Raw genomic sequence first — 12,995 nt, 5'->3', positions numbered from 1 at the left:
TATACCTTAGAGGTAAATTATTAGAAAGTAAAAGAAGAAAACACCATGTGCCACCAACGGGATCTAAACCCACAGCTTCCGTACGTCCATTACAGTGCTAACTGGGCTATGGCAGTGGCTGTCCAATCTTCGTCTTTCGGGGAGGGGGTGTTTACCAATATGGATGAAGGCAGCAGTAAGATTTACACTTAAGACATATTTCAGTAATGAAAGAGAAACACCTGGGAGGAGCACTGCAGTAATTTGGCGAGAGCATGGAGTCACTTAAGTGTACAGAGTACAGGGGTGGTCAAAAGTTCCCAGTCCACAGGGTCTGCTTCTGAACAGTATAGTCAGGAAGCTACGACTCCCTCAAATCTCAAAATATCTGTGGAGGATAGATTATTCTGACCTTTGAAATAATTAATAGCTTTAATGGGATCTCATGTGCCAGAATATGCCGACCAGAAGCAGAACTTGTGGCCTGGGAACTTTTGATTACTCCTGTACATTATCTTTTCAGGTGAGCAGGAACAGTCCTGCTGTGAAAACAAGAGCTGGAGGCAGCCTCAGCTGATCATGTTTAAATTTTAAAATGTTACAGGCAGTAGTCTCATTTTGCATTGGCACTACATAACTGGTGTACTGTTACATTGGGGTCAAGTGTGCAAACACTCGGAATCAAAGGAACACTTAAGGGAAATATTTAGAGACAAACTGTGCCAGACTGAGATTACCCTTCGGGGATGCTATCAGCAGTTTTTCTACACAAAATGTTTGGCTGTGTTGCTGAGAAAAGTCTGTGATTTCCTCCCACCCTTCTTTGCGCTACCGCAAAGCTCTTGGCGAATCAGTGAAAACTAACAGAACTAGTACTTTACCTGCTGATGAGGTGGCACATTGTTGAAATAGTTACGATGCCATATACAGTTTACCGTAAAGCCCAGTTTACTAGCTTTAATGCCATGAACCTGTCTTCTAAAGATATAATGGTCTCACCTGTCAGGAAGAGCTTGTGCATAGCTTGCATTTCTGGTCTTGCTGCACATGACAGCTTTTTGCAGGCCAACTGAGTGGCATACAAAATGTGCAACTCTTAGCATCGTCGTAGTTCAACAACACTTTCCACACTGTTTTTTCCCGCCGGAGTGGCGCAGTGGTTACGGCGCTCGACTACTGTTCCCAAGGACGCGGGATCGAATCCCGGCCTCGGCGGCAGCTTTTGGATGGAGGCGAAAAGCAAGGCGCCCGTGTGCTGTGCGATGTCAGTGCACGTTAAAGAACCCCAGGTGGTCGAAATTTCCGGAGTCCTCCACTACGGCATCTCTCATAGCCTGAGTTGCTTTGGGATGTTAAACCCCACAAACCAAACCAAACCAAACCACACTGCTTTTTCTGTTTTAACGGTACATCCCATCAATGTGGTGTTGTATGTGGAAGTGATGCGACAGCCATATTTGACAGAATTAATTTAATTGGATGCTCTTGCCGTAATTCTTTACGGCTGGTGTTTTCATATAATTTCCTGGCTTAACCAAGCACTGTTTTTATTAAAAATGCCTTATTTGCCATATCTCTTAACCCAGCAGATGGATTTAGTGTTCTTCTTTATTTTCCTTTTGGTGCGTGTTAACGGGTAGAGCATCACATTCACCGTTGGCATTCCTTCCATCACACCTCACAAAAGAATACCCAGAATGTCCATTGTTCATGAATCTACTTCGGTTTTTCCACTTAGATATCCGCGGTAATCATGGTCTGTTCATCTCTTGAAATTTTTGCAATATGAGGTGTTCTGCAGAGATTTTTAGTCATTGTATGTGATGGGTACCATCTCTGAACTATTTGATGTGTTGGGTGCTGCAAATTGTGAAAAACATTGCCCATTTCAGTCTACCTGACAGGGCCTTCACTCTACAAAACTGGATATTCTTCCCCACCTCCTTCAGTAACTTCAGGCCTTTCTTTCTGAATGAATTCATTCATTTAAAACTGCAGCTGCTATTATCCATTACTACTGTTATAGCAGCGTCATCGTATATATGTTTTCAGCATTGGGCTGCTTTGGCAGTTTTCTGAAACAAAATATTAAGGAGGTTCTGCTGTATCTACTTATGTTTTGCAAGAAATCTAGTTATCAATGGCTTGCATTAATACAGTTATTCCTATAGAGATGCACTACTACTGTCTCGCGGAGCATGTTGGGATAAAAGCAGAAAAGACAAGCTTATGGCTTTTATTCTTGTAATTTCGATAATCAGTGGTGGTTGTCAAAGCCATCTATATCTGCCTCAAATTACTTTGTACAAAATATATTTTAGCTGGTGTATATGATAAGAGCTTACTTTTCAGTACAATCAGCAAGTGTAAAATGTACCTGTGGTTATGTCTGCCCACAAAAAAGCGTACCCACCGTACATGCGTTGCTCACTTCTTTAGATTAAAGGCAGCATGGAAGGTGCTAACAACCAATGTCATATCATTATGTCGCATTGTTTAGCTGTGCACAAAGTACTGGTATGCATTTTCTTTTTTGAACATGCGTTTTTTTCCCTTCAGGATTATGTTTCGATATCATTGATATTTGCCCTTGTGACACAAGAATAATACTGAAAGCATTGTAAATTTGTCCTTGGCTGCCTATTGATAGCAGTCATTGCAGATAACATGCACCAAAGGTTTCCTTCATTAATTCTCAAGTGATGTGTATTTACTGTGTGGTTTCAAATGGCCCATCAGACTTTTCAAAAAACTCTGCAGGTTTGTTTAGGTGCCAAAATAATTACTCACTGATAAAACTCTTGCAGAGGCTCCGAAGGACTCAATGCAGCAGTTGGAAGCGGCTGCCAAGTTGTTGGCTGATGAGGCAAGAAAAGACCCTGCCAGGATGCCTGGCAAGGACATCCTTTTTGTGAGGTAAAAAGTCCCTTGTTCAAATGTTTTTAGATGTTCTAAATCATTTCAGCTTAGTAGGCTGATAGTAGCATGGAATTATTCAAGTTCTTAACCCATTTGCTTCTGCCATTTTTTTCTGTTCCTCGCAAAGCATTCTGTGCCACCTTGTTGAGCACACAACGCGATCCATGCATCTAGAAAGAACCAGCAATAACATGTGCTGAAAAGGTTGCATCGCAACAATTTGTGCTTTATTGAGAAATGTTTTGCTTGAGGAAAACCTTGAAACAATCAAGCATTTGTAGTGCTATGAAGTGCTGTGGCATTAGCAGGTGGCTGAGCAAGGAGCTCACTCACAAGCCTCTAAATGCATTGGAGGTGGAGCTGCAGCTGAATCGTTCTTTGCCCTTTAGTGATCTGTTCAAAATGATCAGCCTTCCTGTCCGCGTAGCATTTTTTTCCCACCCACATTCTGGCAAAGGCCATATACTGGTTATAAACAGCCAAATATATCACAGAGAAAAAAAAATGTTTTTTTCTATTGCCCTTTGCGTTTCTACACCTTGGCACTTTCAGTGGTGATGCTGAATCAATGTCTTAAAAGGTCAACGCTGAGTCCTAATCTTAACTGCATGAATCATCGTGATTATAACCACTTTGTCAGTCATCCAGAGGTTCTGGATCATCTCAATCCCTGTCATGTTCGCTGGCAAACAGAACTGCCCCATTTTCAGTTCAGCCCCTGTGAGACTTGCCTTTCCGCGATGTTATGCTACAATTGAAAATTGTTGAGCTGGAAAAACTTTCTTTTTCCTATAAATATTTGCCACCTTAGTGGACAACTATTGCTATTTGGGAACACAAACTACTATCAAAAGCCAAGGAATTTATTATCTGGTTCCATCTATTATTACTTGTTGATAGCAAACCTTCTTCCGGAAGGCAGATGGCATTCTACCACTAAATTGCTGCCTTTAGAACCAAATGAGTTAACTAATGGCACATGCCATTGGACAAAGAAAAGCACTGATGGAGAGCTCCCAAAAGTGCTCTTACGAGTATGGGTACCTTCTAGTGGAGAAGTGGATGTGGACGCACTTGCATCCACTGTTGGGATGGGAGCAATTTCACTGCACCGAGTACAGTTGAAAGCAGTCTAGGCTGCTCCTTCATAAAAAGTCGAGTGAGAAGCTGTGTGGCAATCAAACATCATACATATATTCTCACAATTTTTTGTTTGTATCATTGCTGTGCGCATGCAAGCATATCTCCCTGTTCCCAGGCATTCCACTACTTGAAAATCGACTACCAGCTCATACTGTATATGCGCAGGGCATGTTGATGACAGGTGTAATTTGCAACTTCAAGCCCACATTTTCCACTTAACTCGCAAATTTTGCACCTGGCAGGAGTGAATCCAGTTGAACCTGCAGCGCTCACAGGACCAATTTGTATTTCGTTGCGCATTTCCCCAAGGATGCCACATTGTAAAAATGGCTTTGTGCGACATTAGTAGAGAGATTTAACGGGCCATTCTGTGCATGTGCACTAGCACAGTGCGGAAGTGGATCATTCTTAACATCAACTCAAGTTTGGCTTCTCTGCCAGCAAAGATGAAGGAAATGACAGTATCGTCAAAATGCATGCGGACTGCTGCCAATGCAGCACATTTAGTCACGTTAGCTAGCAAGCACATGCCAGATAAAGTGGAGAAGCAAACATCACGTGGCATGCTGCTCTTGAAGCGAAGCGGCTGTTCCAGTTCCAGAGCAGGTACTTCTTTCCTTGGCGTGCTACTGCTTTACATCTCCCTGTTAGATACCTCTGTTTCTGCTCACCCACTTGAATGCGTCGTAAGTTTCTGAGAAAGAGCACTTCAAAAACTGTCCTCACGCCTCACCTCCCATGCAAGAGAAATGCATAGCATTGTGCTTGTAACAGTAGAGGATGTCGGCAGCGCACTAGCCAGTGGGGGAGTGGAGGGGACCGAGCGTGGCAACACATGACAGAGCAGGGAGGGATGCAGTAAGCAGTGTCAATTTAAACCATGACGCAAGTTGCAACATTTGCCAATAGTGAGGTGACCGTTGATGGAACCTGCCCCTTCTATCAGCGATGCGAAAGCTCATTGCATTAGGTGGGCTGAGCAGCAGCGCCTTGGAAAAGAATTGGAACATACTTTAATATTGTCCTTCGTGTCATGCGATGGCAGTTGCAAATTCTAATGTAAATGCGTACCCATTGCATTGATCCCATGATTGGCCTTAAAGCTTTTTTTTTTTTTATTTTCCCACTTTGAGCTGTGTGTACACTGCGTGCGATTCCATCCCACGGAGGGAAGAGTGCACGCATCAACTCATATGGGGAATTAACTCTTTGCTCAGCGAGCGCTGCAAGAGTGGAAGGTCGACTTATATGGGGCAGTATACAGTAGGAAACGATGCTGTGCAATGGGCGCTGTTTGTAAAAGTAAAACATTTACTTAATTGTTTTTCAAGCACTTTTATTATTAAGATGTTGAGAGTTCTTTTGTTTTTTTCTTCTTTTGCCATTAGTACAATGCTCTTCTGACTATTGTTTTTGTTTCATGTCTAATCCTTTTTTATACATTAGGTGGACTTATTAATGCCTGTATGCATCATGGTATTTTACTTTGCATGGGGGAGGAATGCAAGGGCATGGTTTGGATATTCACTGGTGATTTTGCTTAGGAACTCCCTTGAGTGACTTGGAACATTTGCACCTCCAAAGCGCTATTGACGTCTTATGCACCCAATACTGGTGATGCTTTGTAGTGCTTCCCTTACCTTTAGAAAAGGCTAGCTTGAATCAACTAATCTCGATGCTTTGAACTTGGAAGAGCATGTGGTTAAGTAGGAAATAAACCTGAAAACATTTCACTTAAAGCCATCCAGAGAAGCCCTAAACTTCTGAATTTACAGAAGTAGTTTAATCAGTATGGTTGAATGAAAACCTCTCATTCAGGGAAGTTACCATACTGGTATCGTATAATGGTGCACATAGCACACCAGCTACACTTGACTGAGGGAAACTACTTTGCATTGAATTTATAATTTTAAACTGTAGTTATTGCTTGAGCTGAAAATTTTGAATTCTTGTTCTTTGAAAATGCAGCAGTTATACGACTGTATCAGGGCACAATTCAAGCCATTCCCCTCTAGTAGCTGTGTTGGAGTGACCCTGACTTTGCATCTGAGTCAGCACTGTGTCTAAAAGTTGCCTTGTTTGGCATGTGCTTTAGAGACATCTTCAGCTTTGTTAATACTGTCTGATAGGGTGCTTAGTGCTGTCGCATTTAGTATGTACTATTTGTTCATCGGACTCCAGTTAAAGGAGCCAGACTCTTCTCCCAACAGACCTCCTCCTCCCTTGATTTTTCTGCATTATTGCCACTGTAATGCTAATGAAAGTGAGCCATTCACCCCTGCTCCTTTCCTGTCTGTTATGTGCATATGGTTTAGCATCTCAATAGTTCAAAGTAATTGAGGGTGAGGTGGTTTCGTTTGTTTTGTCAGTGCCGTTGCAACCTTAATGCAACTTTTATCTGCAGAGTGAGTGCTTTTGGGTTTTTGATCGGTAATGACGTACATATAGGCAAGTAACAAATCGGAATATGTATACTAGAATGTTTCAATATGGATTTTGCACTACAGTGATAGACAACAGGATGAATCATGGGTTTTTATTTTGCAATTGTTCCTGAAGGGGTGGAACTACAGAAGATGAGCAGAGCTTGGCAGAGCGGAGCCGCACAACTAACCCGGATGAAATCAATATTGATGATGAAGAGGGCTCAGATGATGACCAGCAAGTTGAAGGTGAGTTATGCACTTGGTGTTTTACACTTTAGGGCTTACAACAAGCTCAGCTCGTCATGAGTGATCACCACTTTTTTGCTTATGACAAGCTGTGGTCGTAATGGGTGTTCTTGCAAACAAACATGACATCATCCATACAGCATTCTGGCGTGAGAGAACATTATTCGTGAAATGATGACAGTGCAAGTGATGAGGATGTAGACTTCGGGTTCTATTCTTCAGGTGAAGAAGATAGTGATAACATTTTTACCGACAATGAGTCTAAAGCGGAACAGTGCAGGGGGACATTGGCTAGCTTCAGCGAATGGGGTATGAGATAAATATCGACAATACCCCAGTGAGACCACCATACTTTGAGTTGAAGGTTCTCTTGGACTGACATTCACAGTAAGTCCCACCCCTACAACCACTGTAGCTTTTTGCAGCTTACTTTTGTGATGAACTGCTGGATGTTATCCCCTTCATGGATCACTTGCCTTGTCGTGGCGGAGGGGCTTGCAAAACTCGAAGTCGTGAGCTCTGCTGTGTAGGGCCACCCAAGATAGACAGGTCACGGCAGAGAGTTCTGACAAAATGTGATTCACTGGAGAAGGTAATGGCAACCCACTCCAGTTTTCCTGCCAAGAAAACCCTATTGCCAGTCACAATACCATTAAAGATATGGCGCCGGAAGATGAGCCCCCCAGGTTGGAAGGCATCCCACATGTTACTGGGGATGAACAAAGGGCGATTCCTAGTAGCTTCAGGACGAATGAAGCGGCTGGGCTAAAGCCAAAAGGACGCTCAGTTGTGGATGTGTCGGGAAGCGACCGGAAAGTCCGATGTTGCAAGGAGATATATCACATAGCAACATGGAATGTAAGATCTATGACGCAAGGTAAACTGGATGTCGTCAAGCGAGAAATGGACAGATTGAACATTGATATCTTGGGTATCAGCGAGCTCAAGTGGACCGGAATGGGAGAATTTAACTCCGGCGACCATTATGTCTTTTATTGTGGGCACGAATCCAAGAGAAGGAATGGGGTCGCTCTCATAGTAAACAGAAGAATGGGCAAAGCAGTGCTAGGTTACAACCCCAAAAACGACCGAATGATTTCACTTTGGATCCAAGGTCACCCTTTCAACATAACAGTTATCCAAGTCTATGCACCGACCACTACTGCTGAAGAAGCTGACGTTGAGAGATTTTATGCGGACCTACATTCCCTTTTAGACCGCACCCAATCATCAGATGTCGTTTTTCTCATAGGAGACTGGAATGCTGAGGTCGGGAGTGAAGAAATATCCGGAATTACAGGCAAGTTCGGTCTTGGTGATCCAAATGAAGCTGGGCAGAGGCTAGTAGAGTTTTGTCAAGAAAACAACCTGACCATAGCGAATACTCATTTTCAACAGCACAAGAGGCGCCTGTACACATTGTTGTGCCGGTGGGGTTATCACACAGTAGCCCACCGTCAACAGGGTTGTGCCAGTGGATCCTGCAGCTGCCACCAATATTGTGCCGGTGGGGTTATCACACAGTAGCCCATCGTCAACAGGGTTGTGCCAAGGAGCTGGTAACGCAGCGCTCGTCACCCGTTTCGTGAACGAGGGCTGTCAGCTTTCTGGGCGGTAGCGATGAATCCGAGTCGGCGTTGGTGAGATGAAGAAAAGGCTTTATACACTGTTTACATGCATTTACACAAGATCGGCTCTGGGGCCGAAAGCTAACATAGCCATACGCGACTGTTCTCGCGCAGCGACGGCCGGGGAGATTCCGCCGCGTCCGCACTGTCAGGGGGCGAACTGCTCCTGATGGACGCTAGTGACGAACTCACACTCGGAGTCTCGAACGGAAGCACTTGAGACTCCGTCGCCGAGAACCGTTGACGTTCAAAATGGTCCAATCCGACGGCAGCACTTTCGCAGGGCCAATGGGAGAGCTTGCTGCGCTCTCGCTTCAAATATGCCGCGGGGCGAGAAGGGGTTCACCTTCAGGGCCACGGCGCGCCGTGCTGTCTGGACGTTCAGCTCATGTTGAAACACGTCGCTTCTCTCCCTTTGGTACGGCTCGCCTCCAGTGCACTGGTGCTTTGCAGAGAAGTATCCAGAGTTTGTGAATTAGGCGTTCGCCGAAGAAGTTTGGCGTCCGGCTGAATTTCTGGGCGGCTTTGGCCAGGCACAACAGCACCCCCGCCATCAGACAATGCGCCGGGAAGACGAGCTGCTCACATGTGGCTCGGATGCCGGGCGCGCTCGTTCGCCAGGTTCCTCCAAGCTCACGTCCAGCGTCCGGGCGCCAGGTAGCCTCACGTGCCTCGGGTTCCACTCGCCAGGTCAGGATCTCTGCCGACAGCCTTGTTGCCGGGGCATGCCGATCAACTTCGCTCGGGTCGCTCCGATGCCCTTGCCACTCGCCACTGGTAACGGTAGACTTTTCTGCGGCTTGCAAAACCGACCGACAACAGGCAACACCCAACACAAGCAAGTACCCTCGGTCACCCGTCAAACACCAGACAGAGTCAAAATTTTAAATTCAGTTAGCTAAATTGTTGTCCCCTTTTTGCTCCCACTACAACAAGAGACAAGTGCATAGGATGCAGTACACAAGGTTCAAACAACAATTTTGCACATTAATGGTATACATTAAATAGCAGGGAAAGTATATTCAGTAATGGAAAAGAGTCTCCTTGAAATCACTTGGGCCGTAAAGCACAACTGAGGAAGCAAGGAGGTCATTCAATTTTGCCCCGATCTGCCTAGAGCATTACCGTTAGTGACGAAATGCTCGTCGAAGGTAGCTATGTCTCGAATGCGTGACTCAAAGCATCCGAGTTCGCATTGTGCTGCTCTCTTCCGCAAGCGGCAGAATGCGTAGCAGTATTCGGGCGGTTTGGCTCTCCTCCCTCCGCTACAGACTCGGCTGTCCATTTCTCTACGAGACCTTTTTTTCCACTTTGTGCGTGAAAGAACAGACGAGCACAAGTTACTCGCTTTATTGAACGATCTGTCTCGTTCCTTACGCTTTGAGCACCAATCGCGCATTTTCTCAGCACGAGTGCATTTGTGCCGCTGGGATCGCCGCTTTTCCTTTCGCGATCGTTTGCGTTTCCTCACCTTTCGATGAGAGCATTCTTTCATACACCTGCCTTCCCGCTCTTTTCGGCGGCGGCACTTGAGTTTTTGCTTTCTTTCTTTTTGTGCCAACTCTTTCAAGCTGCCGGTAACCGGAGCTAGTATGGCGCCGACATCGTCGGAGTGCGGCGCCGCGCCTGCATCGCGGCCAGCGGCGCATGACTCACTGCCAGTCGCGTCCGAACAAGGACAAGGCTCGCTCACATCAGCCCCCAAGCTAGGCATATCCTCTGCAGGCTCGCCACTCAAGTCACACTGATCTGCCAGGGTGCCGCATTGCTCAGCGCTAACCGGCGCACGATCACGTTCGTCCGACAGCTGCGGCGCTTCGGATCGCGTGAGGTCCATTTTCTCACCAAGGTTGTTTTCGCCAATACAATTGAGCACGTCAGGACAGGAAGATTCATGGCTCCTATCTAGTTGCTCGCTGTCGACTTCACAGGTGTGGTTCTCGACAGCGTCCGCGTCATGGTTCTGCCTTAGCTGTTTAACACTTGTGAGCTGCGCAATTTCCATGAGCGCAACTTCGTTTTTCTGTGTGTCCTGATCTACGTCGACTCTGACTTCGGAAATTGCCAATTTGTCGTCTCCTAGCCTGACTACATCTCCGCCATGCTTGACACCTTCTGCTTCTGAGTTGTCAGGCGGTTGAATTACTGCCAATTCCCCACTCTCGATTGGTGGAATCGGATTGCTTACAGCTATGTGAGGCGGCGTGCAGGACGGTGTCACTGCGGATTTCTTGCCGATGGAGTCGGCTCCAACCGTCTCAGCTGCCAATGGTTCGACCAAGGTAACTCTAGACACTTCTGTTTGAGACTCGATCAGCTCGCTGCTGCTATCGCGTTGCTTGGCCGCTTCCCCCAGCTGTGTCTCATTCTCTGGTGCAAGTACAATTTGCTCCGAGACTTCCTGACTGTCTAGCCATTCGGTTATATCGGCTTTCAACTGATACGCCAAATCAAAGTGCGTTTTGGTACAGTTTTTCTCTTGTTGATACCTGTCCCTAAGTTCCATTGGTGACAGCCGATGTCCTTTCAGTAAAGATTCTTTCAGGTAATCGTAGCTTTTCAAGTCAACATCTATCACGCGCTTGATTTCTTCCGACGCCTCAGCGGAGAGAATAGCTACCAATTTTTGTGCCCAAGTATCTCGCTCGAAGCGCTTACTTTTGCAGACACGCTCGAAATCTTCCAAATACTTTGCCATATCCTCGGCGATGAGGAACGGTGGTGGACAGTCTCGCGGTATTGAACCGTTACAATGAATGACATTAAAAGCTTTAATCTTTTCCACGCTCATTCTATGGGCTGAAATCTCCAGCTGCCTCAGTTGCCTTACGCGGGCGTCCTCTTTCTCGTGACGTTCCCTACGTTCACGATCCTCTTTCTCGCGACATTCTCTACGTTCATCGCGCTCTTGGCGTTCTAGCAGTTCTAGCCTTTTGGCTTCTTCCTTCCCTTTTCTCTCTTGAATATCATCCCAGGCCTCTGCGGCTTCCTCAACCATCACTTCTTCTGCCTGCATGATCTCAAGAATTTCCTTTTTTCTTTTTGTTGAGCCCAAATCGATGCCCAACTCCTCACAAATTTGGAGAAGTTCTTTGACCTTGTAACTCTCCATCTTTTACCGGCCTCTTGTTGTTTGCCTTTTTAGAATAGTGTACTATACGTTCGCTATCTCGCTCCTAGCAAGAGATGCGCAAGCCTTTCTCACACTGATTCCCTTCTCAGCATCCCCTGGTTTTCAAAACACTTCCTGTAGGCCTGAAACACGCAAGGTTAACACAATGCTACGCTCAGCCTTTCTCTAAGCTACCCTGTGTGTTAGAGAAGTCTGGCGTTTGAGGGAAACTTCAGGTACTCACCGCGCCGAGGTGCCTGACGCCGGTCAATCCCGCAGCTGCCATCCAATGTCGTGACAGTGGGGTTATCACACAGTAGCCCACCGTCAACAGGCTTGTGCCAGTGGATCCCGCAGCTGCCACCAATGTTGTGCCGGTGGGGTTATCACACAGTAGCCCACCGTCAACAGGGTTGTGCCAAGGAGTTGGTAACGCAGCGCTCGTCACCCGTTTCGTGAACGAGGGCTGTCAGCTCCCTGGGCGGTAGCGATGAATCCGAGTCGGCGTTGGTGAGATGAAGAAAAGGCTTTATACACTATTTACAGGTATTTACACAACAAGATCGGCTCTGGGGCCGAAAGCTAACATAGCCATGTGCGACTGTTCTCGCGCAGCGACGGCCGGGGAGATTCCGCTGCGTCCGCACTGTCAGGGGGCGAACTGCTCCCGATGGACGCTCGTGACGAACTCACACTCGGAGTCTCGAACTGAAGCACTTGAGACTCCGTCGCCGAGAACCGTTGACGTTCAAAATGGTCCAATCCGACGGCAGCACTTTCGCAGGGCCAATGGGAGAGCTTGCTGCGCTCTCGCTTCAAATATGCCGCGGGGCGAGAAGGGGTTCACCTTCAGGGCCACGGCGCGCCGTGCTGTCTGGACGTTCAGGTCATGTTGAAACACGTCGCTTCTCTCCCTTTGGTACGGCTCGCCTCCAGTGCACTGGTGCTCTGCAGAGAAGTATCCAGAGTTTGTGAATTAGGCGTTCGCCGAAGAAGTTTGGCGTCCGGCTGAATTTCTGGGCGGCTTTGGCCAGGCACAACAACATGGACTTCACCGGACAGTCTGTACAGGAATCAGATCGATTATATTCTTTGCCGGCAGAGATAGAGCAGCGCTATACAAGCAGTAAAAACAAGGCCTGGGGCCGATTGTGGCACTGATCATTAGCTTCTTGTTGCCAAAATTAAGCTTCGATTGAGGAAACGCAGAAAACTAGAAGGCCTTTCAGGTATGATCTGGATCAAATTCCATTAGAATATGCTGTGGAAGTGAGGAATCGATTTCAAGAATTAGATCTAGAAGACAGAGAGCCCGAAGAAATGTAGACTGATGTTCGTGATATAATACAAGAAGTTGCTACTAAGGTAGTTCCAAAGCAAAAGAAATGCAAGAAAGCAAACTGGTTATCTGAAGAGGCTTTGCAAATAGCTGAGGAAAGGAGGATAGCAAAAGTTATGGGGGAAAGAGAAAGATACAAGGTTCTCAATGCGGATTTTCAGAAAATAGCAAGGAGAGATAAGAATGCCTTCCTGAACATACAG

At 46.4% G+C, this 12,995-nt stretch overlaps 1 protein-coding gene across 1 annotated transcript in view; it reads left to right on the top strand.

Annotated features, from left to right (window-relative positions):
* The window catches only part of fand (Pre-mRNA-splicing factor SYF1 fand), a 65,601-nt gene that overhangs the window by 39,800 nt on the left and 12,806 nt on the right, over nucleotides 1–12,995 (top strand). Inside the window, exons 21-22 of the mRNA XM_084587823.1 lie at nucleotides 2,787–2,895; nucleotides 6,601–6,713. Of these exons, the coding sequence (XP_084443949.1) occupies nucleotides 2,787–2,895; nucleotides 6,601–6,713 (222 nt within the window). The remainder of the gene's footprint in view (nucleotides 1–2,786; nucleotides 2,896–6,600; nucleotides 6,714–12,995) is intronic.

This window comes from Amblyomma maculatum, chromosome 1 (genome assembly GCF_055883805.1).
Source record: "Amblyomma maculatum isolate TAMU_Amacu chromosome 1, ASM5588380v1, whole genome shotgun sequence".
Classification (NCBI taxonomy): domain Eukaryota; kingdom Metazoa; phylum Arthropoda; class Arachnida; order Ixodida; family Ixodidae; genus Amblyomma; species Amblyomma maculatum.
The sequence above is the reverse complement of the archived record's forward strand: the minus strand, read 5'-3'. Positions and strand labels throughout refer to the sequence as shown.